General features: G+C 36.0%; 1 protein-coding gene across 1 annotated transcript in view; it reads left to right on the plus strand.

Annotated features, from left to right (window-relative positions):
• Positions 1-15,763, plus strand: part of LOC128995642 (sushi, von Willebrand factor type A, EGF and pentraxin domain-containing protein 1-like) — a 47,379-nt gene that overhangs the window by 20,486 nt on the left and 11,130 nt on the right. The window contains exons 21-29 of the mRNA XM_054420659.1: positions 92-249; positions 798-925; positions 1,521-1,620; positions 2,506-2,713; positions 3,492-3,655; positions 6,869-6,957; positions 7,476-7,585; positions 10,785-10,957; positions 11,650-11,867. Coding sequence (XP_054276634.1) covers positions 92-249; positions 798-925; positions 1,521-1,620; positions 2,506-2,713; positions 3,492-3,655; positions 6,869-6,957; positions 7,476-7,585; positions 10,785-10,957; positions 11,650-11,867 — 1,348 coding nt within the window. The remainder of the gene's footprint in view (positions 1-91; positions 250-797; positions 926-1,520; positions 1,621-2,505; positions 2,714-3,491; positions 3,656-6,868; positions 6,958-7,475; positions 7,586-10,784; positions 10,958-11,649; positions 11,868-15,763) is intronic.

The raw sequence follows: 15,763 nt of genomic DNA on the forward strand, positions 1-15,763 counted from the left end.
AGGTCTTACCAGACTATCAACAGAAAATTCAAATCTATAATATGACAAAAACTTCAGGTTGTTGTACTCTAACTACTTGTGATGTTAACAGTTGTGGTGAAAACAAGACGACCGCTCGGCGAAGGTCCACTAGATCCGAGGACTGCCACCTCCCACCCTCCCCTTGTCTGCCCTCCCCCTGCCACAACGGAGCTACCTGTCTACCCAGAGGCTGGCAGTCCAGCTGTCAATGTCCTACAGGCTTCATAGGTATCGATTATCTTTATTTACATTTAACTCTTTTACTCAGTACAGTTTTAGTTAGTCAGAACTTTCCGTGATTAGTTGCTTTAATTGTACTTCACGCAGAGGTGATGAGGCATTTTAAGTAATGTGGTTATTCAAACCTACTTTAGAAGCACATAACACACCCATAATTGATTATAGAAACAAAAATTAATTTTACCTCTTACTTTTATAACATTCTCTTTATTTGGATTGAATCAGAACAAAATTATTAACTGTACTTATTACGTCAATTATGTAAAAATTTAAATTTGAATACAACATTTAAGTGAACACTGTCGTTTTTGTTGCTAAGGGGTACTTCCAAAAGAACGATTTACTTGGAAGAACCTACAACTTTCCTTACTATTGTGTAAATAACTCTAACCGTTTGCTACTCAAGAATTTACCACTGATGTTGACTGTGATTTGTAACATTTACTACCAATACGATTATTTTCACCAAAAGACTTAATTTAAATTAAATAACCAGTCTTAAGAAAAATTTTGGTAACATTTAACTGTATTTTCAGGGGCTCACTGTGAGATTAGAAGAGATGAATGTCAGTCGCAGCCTTGTCTCCACGGAGGCTCTTGCGTAATAACTGACTCTGGACATGTGTGTTTGTGTGAGCCAGGCTTCACAGGCAACAACTGTCAGGTACTGAGCCAGTGACTCTACCTATGAAGTATGGAGATTACCTGTGTAGCTTCGGTTACTGACTAAGCTCAAATATTTCTCCAGCCAAGACTATTGATTTGCCTAATGATCATGAACGGCAGGGCCATTTTTGAAACATCAACCTTTTTATTGGATCAAACCAGCTACCTTTTGATTGTTCAGTGAGCACTACAACCACTCAGCTACTCAGACATAAGGATAAATTATCTCAAAGCTATCTCGTAATTTAATGCGAGGGGAGTGCGTAATGCACATTTTAATAGGGTTCAAAACATGTCTCCGAGGCTAGACAAATCCAATGCAATACACCATTAGCTTGCAAAGATTGAAAATGAATCGTCCTAAAGAAGATTACCTTTTTGTTACCGTTCGTCCTTCCGCTCGATCATAAGCTTTAGAATGATACATCAGTCGTAAAACTTAATAAGGTAAGATGGCTGAAAAAGGGGCGTTAGATGTCCCTTCTACATGGGATGAGAGAAACCCCTAATCATATTTAGTGCATAGGTAGATTCACATATCACCTTGACCATTGTTATTACATGCTGATTTGTTGTATTTTCCACTTTTCCAGACAGACATAGATGAGTGTGCCTCAAACCCCTGCCTCAATGGAGGAGAATGCACAGATTTGAACGCCTCCTTTAAATGCCACTGTCCTCCTGCTTTTGAAGGTAAATTATTTGAACAAATCTTATTTGAACAAATCTTTTAAATATTAATTTATCAAATATTAAATATTAATCTTTAATAAATGTAATTTAAAACTGTAATGAATAGTAGGAAAGGCAAGCTAGGTCGATAACCTGCAGTTAAGCATTTCATACTAGAAAGTGTCCTGGAAATATAAACACCAAGTTCTTTTTTACTCAATAGCAGATTTGATTACAAATAGACAACGATTTGTAGGGAAAGGAAGTCGGCAGGTCAGAGTAGGGATGTTGATTATACAAAAAAAGTTGAATGTGTTTAGGTTTAGATTATGCTAGGACATGTTAACAGTTGTATGTGATACAATAAGATAATTCAGTTAAAGGGGATTGTGTTAGGGTTTTAACAATCAATAAAATTAGTTATATGGAGTAAGTTTTTGTTTTTGAATGTTGATTTGAAAAGATAATCAGTAATCTAGTTTACTTGTATAAGTGTGTAATTTGTTGAGACATTTGCCTTAGAAGTTGAGGTGTCTACATTAGCCTAGGCCTACAGTATGAATCTTTTAAACTCCTATTTCTACAGCTTCTGAACATACAAGTTAAAGCATTGACTAAGACAAGTACACACCTCATTCCATTATAAAATCTGAAGCCTCTTTTTATGTGTTGTTTTTTTTTTAGGCAATTAGTGTCAACAAATTCAGTTTAATTTCTGGCAAATCCACAACAATTTCAGAGGCTCGAACCTTTTTTTCTTTAAAAGCATCTGAGTTTATTATTATTCCTCAGATAACTAAGTCCTAATTATATTACAAAGGCTTCTTAAGAGCTATGCTTGATGTGTAAAGGTAAAACCGAGGAAAAAATAGTTTGTGCATATCACTAGACATTATCTGATCACAGGTGAGTTATGTGAGGTGGACGTAGATGATTGTGCCACAACCCCCTGTAATGAGGGTAGCACCTGTGTAGACCTGGTAGGCAACTACTCATGCACCTGTGCACCTGGATACACGGGCCGCAACTGCGAGCTCGATCCTTGCCTCAACACTACGTTGTGTCTACACAACGGCACCTGTCACCTTGGCGACAACAGCTCTTTGTCTTACTGGTGAGTGATATAACAGCACCTGACACCTCGGTGAGTCTTTGTCTTACTACTGAGTGGTATAATAGCACCTGCCACCTCGGTGAAAACAGGTCTTTGTCTAACTGGTGAGTGGTATGATACAACCAGCCATCTTGGTGACAAAAGCTCTCTGTCTTACTGGTGAGTGGTATAATAGGCTAATAGCACCTGCCACCTTGGCAACAACAGCTCATTGTCTTACATGGTGAGTGGTATAATAGCACCTGCTACCTTGGCGATAACAGCTCTTTGTCTTACTGGTGAGTGGTATAATAGCATCTGCCACCTTGGCGACAACAGCCCTTTGTCTTACTGGTGAGTGGTATAATAGCACCTGCCACCTTGGCGATAACAGCTCATTGTCTTACTGGTGAGTGGTATAATAGCACCTGCCACCTTGGTAATAACAGCTCTTGGTATAAAAGCACCTGCCACCTCGGTGAAATCAGCTCTTTGTCTTACTAGTAGTTACTAGTGAGTGATACAATAGCACCTGCCACCTTGGCGACAACAGCTCTCTGTCCTACTGGTTTTCTTACTGGGTGTCTTTTATTCTGGTTGTATTAGTGGGATTTTAACAGGGAAGCCAAACAAAAAATGTTGGTTGGTAGAGTTTGTCCCATTTTGCTGGTCAGCCCAGTCAGTAACAAGTCGCTTGATATCAGTAGAGATAAGAACGTCAGATTCTTAAAATAATGACAATAATGATAGTATTTTTTGCCAGACCTTCTTGAGTAATTATTGATAATTTGATTCTAAGGTGTGAGTGTGAGCAAGGGTTCACCGGGAAGCATTGTGAAGAGGAGTTAGACTTTTGTACTCCATCCCCCTGTCAGCACAACAGTTCTTGTGTTGGTAAACCTGGGAGTCAAGACATCCAGTGTGTCTGCAAACCTGGTTTCATCGGGGCACATTGCGAGACTTGTAAGTTTTCTCAGGAGTATTGTTAAATGTTTTCATCTATCAAAGATATATTTTTCTATCAGCCACAGGTTGGATTTTATTTAACAGAAACCTGAGTGGGTTAACAGAAATTATTTTTAAGGGATAAGTTAGGGCGCAGCTGGCTTACGTGAGAAAATTAGAGTCTAGGGTAGGGACTAATAGATTTACAATGATGACTGGTCACAAAACCTAATAGTCTTCATCACTCATCATGACTCTTCATGTTACAGGATTATCGACCTTAATAACACCCTTTATGGCTACAAATTGTCATATTATAGTGTGAATAAACACTGTGGAGATGTATTTACTATCATTTATCTATAATGTAACAAATTGGTTCTTGCTCCAAAAAAATGCTGCTTGATCCAATATCAACTTGAAACCATCGTAAACATGGTGACCAGCTTTTAGCGAATTTCCCATATAGGGAATAAGCTATTACCGTAGTACTCATGGTAAGACCTGGACCCGGGACCGTTTTTTTTTTTAGTTTTGAGGTCCCTAGAGGCCAAAAACACCATCCGTTCAAATTCATATATATATATATATATATATGTGTCCGTTAGCGCGATAACTCGAGCAAAAATGATCCGATTTTGATGAAATTTGGTACAAACGTGTAAACCTACGTTTATTCGAACGAGTTCGCGAACCAGCATGATCGGACCATGAGAACAAGGGTTTATGGGGGCTTTTATGGGGTAAAAATGGGTTTTTCCCATTTTTGACCCAAAAAACATAAAATTTTGCAATTTCTTTCCAAACAATTTTGTAGAGCTTAAAAAAACAAATAGTTTAGTATATTGAAGCGTTATAATGCGCCTAATGGTTACGGAGAAAATTCCAAAAAATTGTAAATTTAAAATTCTCATGTTATTCTTATGGAGAATAAGTAAACTGTTGTAGTTTGCTTGTTTATTAACATGTTTTGCCCAAATTTGGAAAATGTTTTTATTTCTTACTAACTATTAACATTTTACATAAAAAAACACTTTTACCCTCCCTGTTGCAGCAAACCTAAGTATGTGTTAAACTGATTCTATTTAAATAGGGAATAAATGTGATATTTTTAAGGAGATATTTTAGTGTAAATCCAATCAGCCAAATGGAAATTCGCTTAGTCTGCAGGTTTGCTGCGGCGGGGGTATTTAAACTTAGGACATTCTTTTAATAATAGCCTTAAAGCTAGGGTACTGTAGCTTACTGGATACTTAAAAAAACACAACTAAACCAAGTGTATTATTTAACATTGTGACAAGCTGAAGACTAAATTAGCCATGCAGCAACAACCCTGCATACTTAGGGAATTTATATTTACTTGATTTGTTTTCACTAAAATATTTCCTTAGACAAAACATTTCAGATTTATTCCCTATCTAAGTAACAATAGGTTTAACGAATACTTAGGTTTGCTGCTACATGGGAGGAAAAAATTGAAATCTTTGTTAAATGTGAATTTTTAAATACAAATTACTATGGAAAACGTAATTTGCAAAATTGTATCTATAAACAAACAAACTGCAACAGATGACCTTTTCTCTATGACTATTACATATTATCAATTATCAATTACATAAGATGGGGACACCACTATGTGCGTATTTTAACCCAAATATAAGTGTAGGATGAGTGGCGCGATCTTGTAGTCTTGTTAGCGACTAAGGCCGACATATTTCTTAGACACAGCTGTTAATTAATAGCCCAAACAGCTAATGACAACTAAGGGACCTACAGTTTATAGTGGAATCCGAACCACATTCTTGCCTTGGTATTAACGAATTGGTCTAATTATCAGGATATTACTGCGGATAGTCGTAGTACTCACTAGTGCGGATGTTAATCCACACCAGGGTGTATCGCATCCACAATGCATCTATATAAATATCCACAATTTGTGCCCTCCTAGTAGCTGGATTACAGGATGTCGCCACTGCCCCAGTCATAGGAAATTTAAAAGAACAGTTTTTGTGTAAATTTCCTCTAAACCTTAAATTGTACAACTGCTCTTCAATATACGAATTTAATTGTTTTTTAAGCTAGCTTCACAATAAACAATAATGAAATTTAAATTTTTGTTTAAAAATATTTTTTTTTTATGTCAAAACCCTATACCATTTATTGTTCTTGTTAACATATGTTTTATTTACATTTTATTTCTAACATGTGTTCAAATTATTCTTTTGTTTACTTGTTGAATTGTTTATGTTTACTTACAGATTGTGATTTAATAAAAACTTACTTTATATTTTCTTATACAAAATGTGAACTTTTATTAGTAAAATTAGTGGAATCAACATTTTCAATCTCTATGGAAAAGCGATTCTGTATTATATAAACTTTTAAATCCCTCTTGATTAGCACTGTAAATGTCAGTGCATGTGATGTGTCAAAATAGAATCTCAAAACCACCAAAATTTTGAATAGGTTTTGAATACAAGATCAAGAAGGCGTTAAAATCCATGGAGGGAGAAAAGGGTACGCTGCCAAATAAAATCCAAAGGCTTGTAATGCAACTGAGGCAATCCCCGAATTCAACTGGTACATCAGCATACCACTTAATGTTTGGAAGGAGTGTACGAACAAACCTCGCAATAATTGTTCCAAACTTAGAACCGAACAAATTTCAGAACAAGGGACTCCAAGTCGGTATTAAAAGGAATTTCAAAGTTGGAGATAAGGTTCAAGCGCGGGTATATGTCAATGGATCATCCAAGTGGTACTCGGGCTATATAACTGAAAAGCAAGGACATGTAATGTACGTAGTTCAGCTGGAAGATGGGCGAATAACTAGAAGACATGTTGATCAGCTGATTCTTCGCAGAGTGCCTCAGCACAGTAAATAGAGGAGGAGGTGTTAACATATGTTTTATTTACATTTTATTTCTAACATGTGTTCAAATTATTCTTTTGTTTACTTGTTGAATTGTTTATGTTTACTTACAGATTGTGATTTAATAAAAACTTACTTTATATTTTCTTATACAAAATGTGAACTTTTATTAGTAAAATTAGTGGAATCAACAGTTCTCATTACTGGATCAAACTCATTCAAGTGTATCCAGCCCAACACATGGTTAATTTAACAAGATGGGTGAAGTACTGAACTTTTTACAAATGTATTGGTAATGCTGTAACTTTAACACTGAAGTAACAATTGTGATTTCTTAAAATGTTTTGTGCTGTTTACAGATGCTCCTTCAAACTATACCCTGACTTTTCCTACTTCGGGTACCACAAATTATGTTAAAGTAAAAGGACCGGCTGGGAATTTGGAAGAGGTAAGACAATTTATTGCTAATATTTTTATTCTGACAATGAAAGTATATATTTTCTACCTCTAAAATAAGTTAACTGCTTCATTAGTGCTTCATAATTGACAAGTACCATAGTATTTTAGGTACTTTAGGTATATCCAATCCTAAACATCCATAATGTTCTGTAAAAAATATGTTAAATGAGGGCATGGCTGGTCTAGTAGGTGGAATGTGGGACTTCTGGGTTGATATCCCGTTAATTGTCAACAGCTTTTGGTTAAGTTATTACAGTGACCCTCACCTTGTGGTCCATATTAAGCTCTTGATCCACTCTCTGTAATATATAATTCCCTCCACTTGTTTAAATGTAGCATCTAGTAATTTATTACCTTTTCTTTATATGTATATTAAAAGGTGGATTAAATGGACCTCTTTATCTTTTTTTACATTTTTCTAAAAGGTAATTAATATGAAATACTTATACTTTATACTTTTTAAACAATATTTTAGAGTATATTTGGTTTATCTGTTTGAAATTGCAGGTCAGTGTTTGCCTATGGGTGAGAACTCAGGATCATTTCAACTATGGCACAATACTCTCCTATGCAACCCACGATCATGATAATACATTGACTCTCACTGACTACAATGGGTATGTTATTATTCAAGTTACTTGCCAGTTCCTTCATGGGTGTCTTTTATTTGAAAACGCGATCAGTGACTCTTTTTCAGTGAATTTTTTTTCTGAGTATTGAAACATTTTACAAACAATTTTATACATATACTAATACCAAAAGGTATCAAAACCATGTATAATCAATAAAATAGTACATAAAATAAATAAAAACTCTTACTTTTAATTTTTATAAAATATATAGCAAACAAAAACAACAACACCATAGGTGACACACGGAGCTGGGCTCCATGCTAAGCAACTCTTCAGGCTTCAACTGATTTATAGGGGTTTTGCGGAGGAGGTTTGAGAGCAAAATCATGTTCACTCGGTTCTTCGAAAGAGGCAAGTGAGGTACTGTTACTCTTAAAACTGCCGACTAGCAATAACACATATTTTTCTATAAAAACAAACGCGCCCGGAGGAAAACTCTGTGGTGTTACCTATGAAGGGTTAACACTATGTAAATACTTAAATTTCCATTTCATCTTTAAATCTAACTTTAGTCCAGGAGCAAACTGCACATATCCAGCTTCCGTGGGATTTTTTGTGAAGGGAATGTGTGACTATGTGGAATCTCTTTATTATATGTCACATAATGGTGTAGTACCGGGTGTTTACCCTCAAATTACGGGGTTTGGTTTTTATGACGTCTTAAATCCAAGATGGCCGCCATGTGTGACATCTATTCATTTAATTGATAATAACTCTTTCCAGAGTAAAATAATCGAATTTTAATTTATACCATTGAGTTCAGCTCAAAAAATCAAACAATTTGGTGTTTTGAATCATTGCTCTATGACCATTGGTTACCGAGATATTGAAGGTGGAAAACACAGAACATTGTCCCCAAGCAAGACCCCACTACCCCCATGTTATCCTTATGGGGAAAAAATAAAATTGTATATCTAGCTTATTACTCAGCATATCTTAATAATAATTGGTATATGGCTTCATTTAGTAGAGATATACTTGATTATGGCCTAAAATCCCCCATTTTTACATTTCTGTGGCAGCAAACCTGCATACTCACTTCCCATGTTATTCTTATGGAAAATGTTGTGCATGCTTGTTTATGAACATACGTGTTGAGAAATGTTAATGTGTGGCCCCATTTTAATTATTTATTGAAGCATTTGCAATTCGTTGAGTATACAGGTCTGCTGCCACGGGGGTATTGTAGCAATAAAAAAATCTCACAAATGATAGGTATAAAATAAAATAGACTATAGTTATGGGTCATATGTAATTTCTTGTGATTTTGAATTAAGCAATTGTTGTATGAGTGGTGGTGATAGATAGGTAATGACATATAGAATCGTGTACTACCGGGTGTTTTGTCTGAAAGTGTGACCTAGCTAGTGTTTTTGGCCCGCCGTCTTGGATCCACCATGTTGGATACTAATACAAATTTTTAAATCTAATGCTGGTGTTGTGACTCATTAACTAGATGTTTACGCTAATTCCAATTCCGAAAACCGTTTGTAAATATAGTTTTTCGTTTCGAAGATATATTGAAAAGAAAACTCCCCCCCCCCCATACATTTCTTACGGACGTTTCGTACTTTGATTATTTTTCAGATTATTTTTCTCATATATCCAGTTCTTATTATTGCTTGTAATTCGTTCTATTATTAAAGTATTTAGTGATGTAAGATCTTTTATATAAGCTATCGATCATTAAAATCGGACGAGTTAGAGTTGAGCTATGAACCACAACACAATATTAAATTTAACTTTTTCCAAATCCGTTTTTATTAAAATATTTATATCTCGGGTTGTTAATACGTCAAAGGGTTCATTCTAGTCTCAAATTACTCAGTAAATGGTTGGTTTAAAATTTGATTAATCACTAAATGAAATCTGACTAATTGAAAATTAATCATGGACCTTTATTTATTATTAATAATTATTTTTATTTTGAAATTTGTCTTTGGTTAAAGCAATTAAAGACATGCAGGGCTGGTCATCAGGGTTACAACATTTGTTTGGTGTCAGTACAAAGTAAATTATGTGTGATGAGGCATATAAAGACATATAAGGCATATAAGAGGTTCCACGTCTAAAAATTGTAACACTGATGACCTTACGAAACGTCCGTAAGAAATGTATAAAGGAGAGTTTTTATTTGAATATCTCTTCCAAACGACAAAAGATATTTAAAACATATTTCAGCATTGAAATCAGCGTGAAAATCTAGTTGATAATGATGTGTCACAACACTAGCATTGCATAAAAAAAGTAATTAATATCCAATATGGCGGATCCAAGATGGCGGCCGAAAACACCAGCTTGGCCACACTTTCAGACATGTCATTACCTATCTATTGCCAACAATCATACAATTGCTTAATTCAAAATCCTACAAAATTACATATGCCTCACAACTATGGTCTAATTTATTTTATTTTCTAATACCTGTAATTTGTTTATAGTTACAATACCCCCGTAGAAGCAGACCTGTATACTCAACGAATTGCAAATGCTTCAATAAATAATTAAAATGGGGCCACACATTAACATTTCTCAACACGTATGTTCATAAACAAGCATGCACAACATTTTCCATAAGAATAACATGGGAAGTGAGTATGCAGGTTTGCTGCCACAGAAATGTAAAAATGGGGGATTTTAGGCCATAATCAAGTATATCTCTACTAAATGAAGCCATATACCAATTATTATTAAGATATGCTGAGTAATAAGCTAGATATACAATTTTATTTTTTCCCCATAAGGATAACATGGGGGTAGTGGGGTCTTGCTTGGGGACAATGTTCTGTGTTTTCCACCTTCAATATCTCGGTAACCAATGGTCATAGAGCAATGATTCAAAACACCAAATTGTTTGATTTTTTGAGCTGAACTCAATGGTCTAAATTAAAATTTGATTATTTTACTCTGGAAAGAGTTATTATTAATTTAACAAATAGATGTCACACATGGCGGCCATCTTGGATTTAAGACGTCATAAAAACCAAACCCCGTAATTTGAGGGTAAACACCCGGTACTACACCATTATGTGACATATAACAAAGAGATTCCACATAGTCACACATTCCCTTCACAAAAAATCCCACGGAATACAGTTTGCCCCCCGACTACTTTGTACAGCTTAAGATTTACAATTGGGTTTTGCTATTATCTATAACATTTTAAAACCACAATTTTCTCCAGTTTGGTGTTGTACATCAATGGTGAGCGGGTAGTCACTGACATCACAGCCAATGACGGCTACTGGCATCACATCTGTGTAGAGTGGACTTCAGCTGATGGTCTATGGAATGTCTACAAGGACGGGACATTGGAGGATGGAGGAACTGGACTGGCAAACAACAGCTACATACCAGGTAATGTGAACAGACAGTTTGAATATCTTTAACCACAGAAATGCCAAAAAAATTTCAGCATTCATTAAGTGTTATGTGTTTAACAGTTTGTTTATAACTGTGTGGCCTAATGTTCTAATATTTTTTTATTAATTATTGATTGTCAATTATATTGCTCACACACCTTTTTCATAACATTTATTTTTAATGACGAGAGCAACATAGTCAAATGGCAACAACCATTGTTTTCTTAGTGTATTATAGGAATTTATCAATCGTTATAAGTGGGAAAGCTCAAAGCTACATAGTCAATATTTTAATGTTGATTTGAATGATAAGTCGTTACATTTGCTACTTGATTGCGCGTCTAACCAGGTGTACCAAACTTGTGAACTGTGATTTGGTATATCTAACCAGTTCAGCAAAATCACTAAAACTTGTCTGCTAATGAATTTACAATTGGGCATTATTCTATTTTCATTTTTTCCTTTGGATATTACAATTTCTCTCAAATTAAAAACAATATCCTTATAACCGGGAATAGCTTTCAGGCGCAAATGCACCAAATTAAGTATAATATTTAAATGGATGTTGTAATCTGTACATTATACATTACCTCTTATTGGACCCCATGGTGGTTGATTTGTCTAATTGAACTTTGTTGATACTTTTGTAAAGGCCACTATCCCATGTAAACAGTGTTGAGTGTGTAGGAGGAGGAGTGATGGTGTTGGGGCAGGACCAGGATCTTGTAGGAGGAGGGTTCAACGCAGCAGAGTCGTTGGTTGGCCACCTGACAGGGCTACACCTGTGGCGGGGCCGCCTAGGTGGGGACAAGGTGCGCCGCCTAGCCACTCTGTGTCAGGCGCAAGAGGAGGGCGACCTGTACAGCTGGGGACAGTTTCATCAAGGCGTTCACGGCCACGTAGAGGTGACTGACATGATTGATTGTACGTTCTTTGTGTTTCTTGAGTATATAACACTGGTACCTTAAGGTTACTCACAGTTACTTTCAGTGATATTGCTCGGAAAACTTAAAACTTATCTCTCAACCCAACTTATTTATTGGTAACCATTCACTTCTAAAGAAAGTAAACAATGTTAGGGTTATTAAATGACGCGCAATGATGTGGATATGGAACATTTTATTGTCTATTATAGTTACTACACAACAGCACACACATGAAGTAACGAGGACATTACATAACCTCACAACCGACTCCGGACATAGGAAGAATAATACATTCATTCTTAGAAGAAGAAGAAGTCATATAGGCCTAAGTTACATAGACACTTGATAGCCTAAAGATTGGAGCATGTACTATATGACAAGAATATAAATTTATATACTCTCTAACACCACCCCTTAAATTTATATTCAGCAAAATATGTAAAACACACAGAAAAATTTACTAGGCCCCTTTAAGAAAACAATATGTTAGGCCCTAAACTAACTATGCCTAACAATTCCAAAATGTTGTACACAACTCTCATGTTTAACTTTTGTTAGGGGCTTGGTCAGAACATCTGCTAACATTTCTTCAGAAGGTAGATACTTAATACAAACAACCCCTGATTCAACATGTTGTCTCAAAAAGTGATACCTAATATCTATGTGCTTTGATCTAGCATTAGTTACAAAATTCTTTGTCAACTGAATAGCACCTTTGTTGTCACAATATACATCAAATGGGTTCAGAGCACTTTTTGGATCAATTTCTGAGATTAACTGTCTTAACCATAACAATTCTTGAACTGTAAATGACAATGCCATATACTCTGCCTCACAAGTGGACAATGCTACTGTTCTCTGTTTTTTGCTGAACCAAGATATTAAACTACCAGAACATTTTAACAAACAACCTGTAACAGAATATCTTTCATTTATTTTGTTTCCCCAATCTGCATCACAATAGGCTATTACATTTTTATTCCCTTCCCTTGAAAATTCCAATTTAAAATTAACAGACCCTTTTAAGTACCTAAAAATTCTTTTAACTGCTAACCAGTGTAACTTACTGTAAGAGTTATTGAATCTACTTAATAAGTTGGTAGCAAAAGAAATGTCTGGTCTTGTTATTTGTGACAAATACAGTAAACTACCGATAGCTTCTTGGTATGGAACACTCACCATGTCCGTCTCTTCGTCACTTACTGTCGTGAAGTCCAAGCCTGGATCAAGTGGAGTAGTTACTGGCTTCGCTTCGCTCATACCGAATCTCTGTAGCACTTTCTTGGTGTAGTCTTCTTGAGAGATCCAAATTTTTCCAGCTTCTCTGTTTCGAGTGATGGTCATGCCGAGACAATGGTTGACAGGTCCAAGGTCTTTCATATCAAAGTGAGTCTTGAGAGTACTCTTCGTCTTTTCCATGGATTTCTTGTTGTTCGAGAAGAACAGCATGTCATCGACATATAGAGCAATAACTTGTAGGTTATTTCCTTGTCTTGAATAGTAAACACACGGATCAGCTTGAGATCTCGTAAAGTTCAATCCAGATAGCACTTCGTCTATTTTTCTGTTCCAATTTCTTCCAGCTTGCTTCAATCCGTAGACGGCTTTCTTCAATTTCCAAACGTTTCCATCCTTTGAAGTAGCGATCTCTTTGGGTGGTATGACATAGACGTCTTCATGAAGATCTCCGTACAAGTACGCTGTTGTCACATCCATGTGATCTATCTCCAAATCTTCTTTGGCTGCCAAGGATATGAGGTATCGTATGGATGAATATTTCACCACAGGTGAGAACGTTTCTTCGTAATTTATCCCTTTTATCTGGCTACATCCTTTGATTACCAGTCTCGCCTTGAGAGTTTCTTCTTGGTTTTCACATGCAGGCTTAATTTTTAGTACCCATTTAGTTTTCAATGGTTTTACACCTATAGGTAGGCTAGTTTCTTCAAAGGTTTTGTTTTTTATCAAGGAGTGTATTTCTTTGTCAATACTTTGTTGCCACTGTTTTGATCTTTCACCACTTAGGGCTTCTTCTATGGTGATTTCTGTATCATCATTTTTTTCACTGTAGTATATTACATGATCAGGCCAAGTTTTCGGTTTCTTCTGTCTAGCAGATCGTCGTGGTGCTTCACTTGGTACGTCTTCATTTTCAAAACCAAGAAAATCTTCATCATCAGTATCTTCATCTTCATTTGGGAGATTATCTTCTGCATGATGTTCGTTCTCTTCAGGTCCATCTTCACTTGACTCGATTTGTGCTGAAAGGTTTACGTTGTTCTCCTGAACTTGCTTATTTAACTTTTGACTGGTCTCAGGATCCTCTTCTTTTTGGTTTTCCAAAAATATTACATCCCTAGAGATTGTAATCTTGTTTGTCTTAGGGTCGAGAAGTCGATATCCCTTTGTTGATGCACAGTAGCCTACAAAAATAAATTTTAGTGACTTTGGGTCCCATTTCTTTCTTTGCGTTTTTGGTATCTGTACCATGGCGTTGCATCCGAATACTCTCAGGTGAGCTAGACTGGGTTTTCTCCCATGCCATATTTCATAAGGTGTTCTATCTCCAAGGATTGCTGAAGGCGAGCGGTTTGTTAAGTACACAGCTGAAGAAATAGCCTCAGCCCAATATATTTTAGGCAAGTTTGCATCAAACAACATTGTTCGAGCTTTTTCAACTAATGTTCTATTGGCTCGCTCCGCGACTCCATTTTGTTGAGGGGAGTAGGGAGTCGTAAGTTGGTGAACAATTCCTTCAGAAGAAAGATAGTTCTTCATTTCTTCATTGACGTATTCGCCACCATTATCCGATCTGATTTTCTTTATTTTCGCTCCCGTTTGTTTCTCGACCATGGCTTTGAAACTTTTGAAGATTTTTGTCACCTCAGATTTTTCTTTGAGAAAATACACATACATGAGTCTTGAGAAGTCATCAATGAATGTCAAGAAGTATCTTCGTCCGCCGACAGATGCAGTTTCCATAGGTCCACAGAGATCTGTATGTACAAGGTCTAGAATATTTTCAGAGTACATTTTGCTCCGTTTGAAAGGTAAACGTGTCTGTTTTCCCATTATGCAAAGCTCGCATGGATCTTCCACTACAATATTGTCGTCTAAGCCTGTGGATATTTTAGACAGCTTTAACATACCTTTCCTGTTCAGATGGCCTAATCTACGATGCCATAAAATACCTTTATTCTCAGAATAAAAACAGTTTTTTATTTCTGTTGTATTCATACAATAAATTCCATTTTTTAGATGAGCTGTTGCAACTAAATCACCTGTCTCATTATTATGAACATAACCCCCACTTTTGTCAAAGGTTACAGTGTGTCCCTTCTTAACTATCTTACTCACTGATAGTAGGTTAACTGCCGAACTTGGTATGTGAAAAACATCATTGGCTTCTACTTCTACAACTTCACTACCATTATATAGCTCAAGATCTACAGTGCCAGAACTATCTGCAACTAGATCTGAACCATCTGCTGAAACTATTGTACAGCTATTTGGTTTTAGATTGCTAAGCTTATTTACATCGTTTGTAATGTGCGTGGACGCACATGAATCCAAGTACCATAAACCTTCATTATGGGTACGCCGATGACTGTCTACAGCCAGAAAAGCATTTTTCTTACTTGTATCATGGCTATTTTCATGTTTGTACTCATTAGGCCTACTTTTATTGGGCCTATCTGAGAATCTAGATTCATTAGGTCTAAACCTACTGTTTTGGTTAGGCCTATTAGATTTATTGTTACTACCATTTGATTGAGGGCAATTCTTAGCTAGATGGTTAGGCTTATTGCACCTAAAACATTTTAGCGGTGTCGACTTATTAGACCTAAACTGTTTATTGGCATAAAGAGCAGATT

This window comes from Macrosteles quadrilineatus, unplaced genomic scaffold (genome assembly GCF_028750875.1).
Source record: "Macrosteles quadrilineatus isolate MER2022 unplaced genomic scaffold, UCM_ALF_1.0 Scaffold_5__1_contigs__length_97177068, whole genome shotgun sequence".
Taxonomy (NCBI): Eukaryota; Metazoa; Arthropoda; class Insecta; order Hemiptera; family Cicadellidae; genus Macrosteles; species Macrosteles quadrilineatus.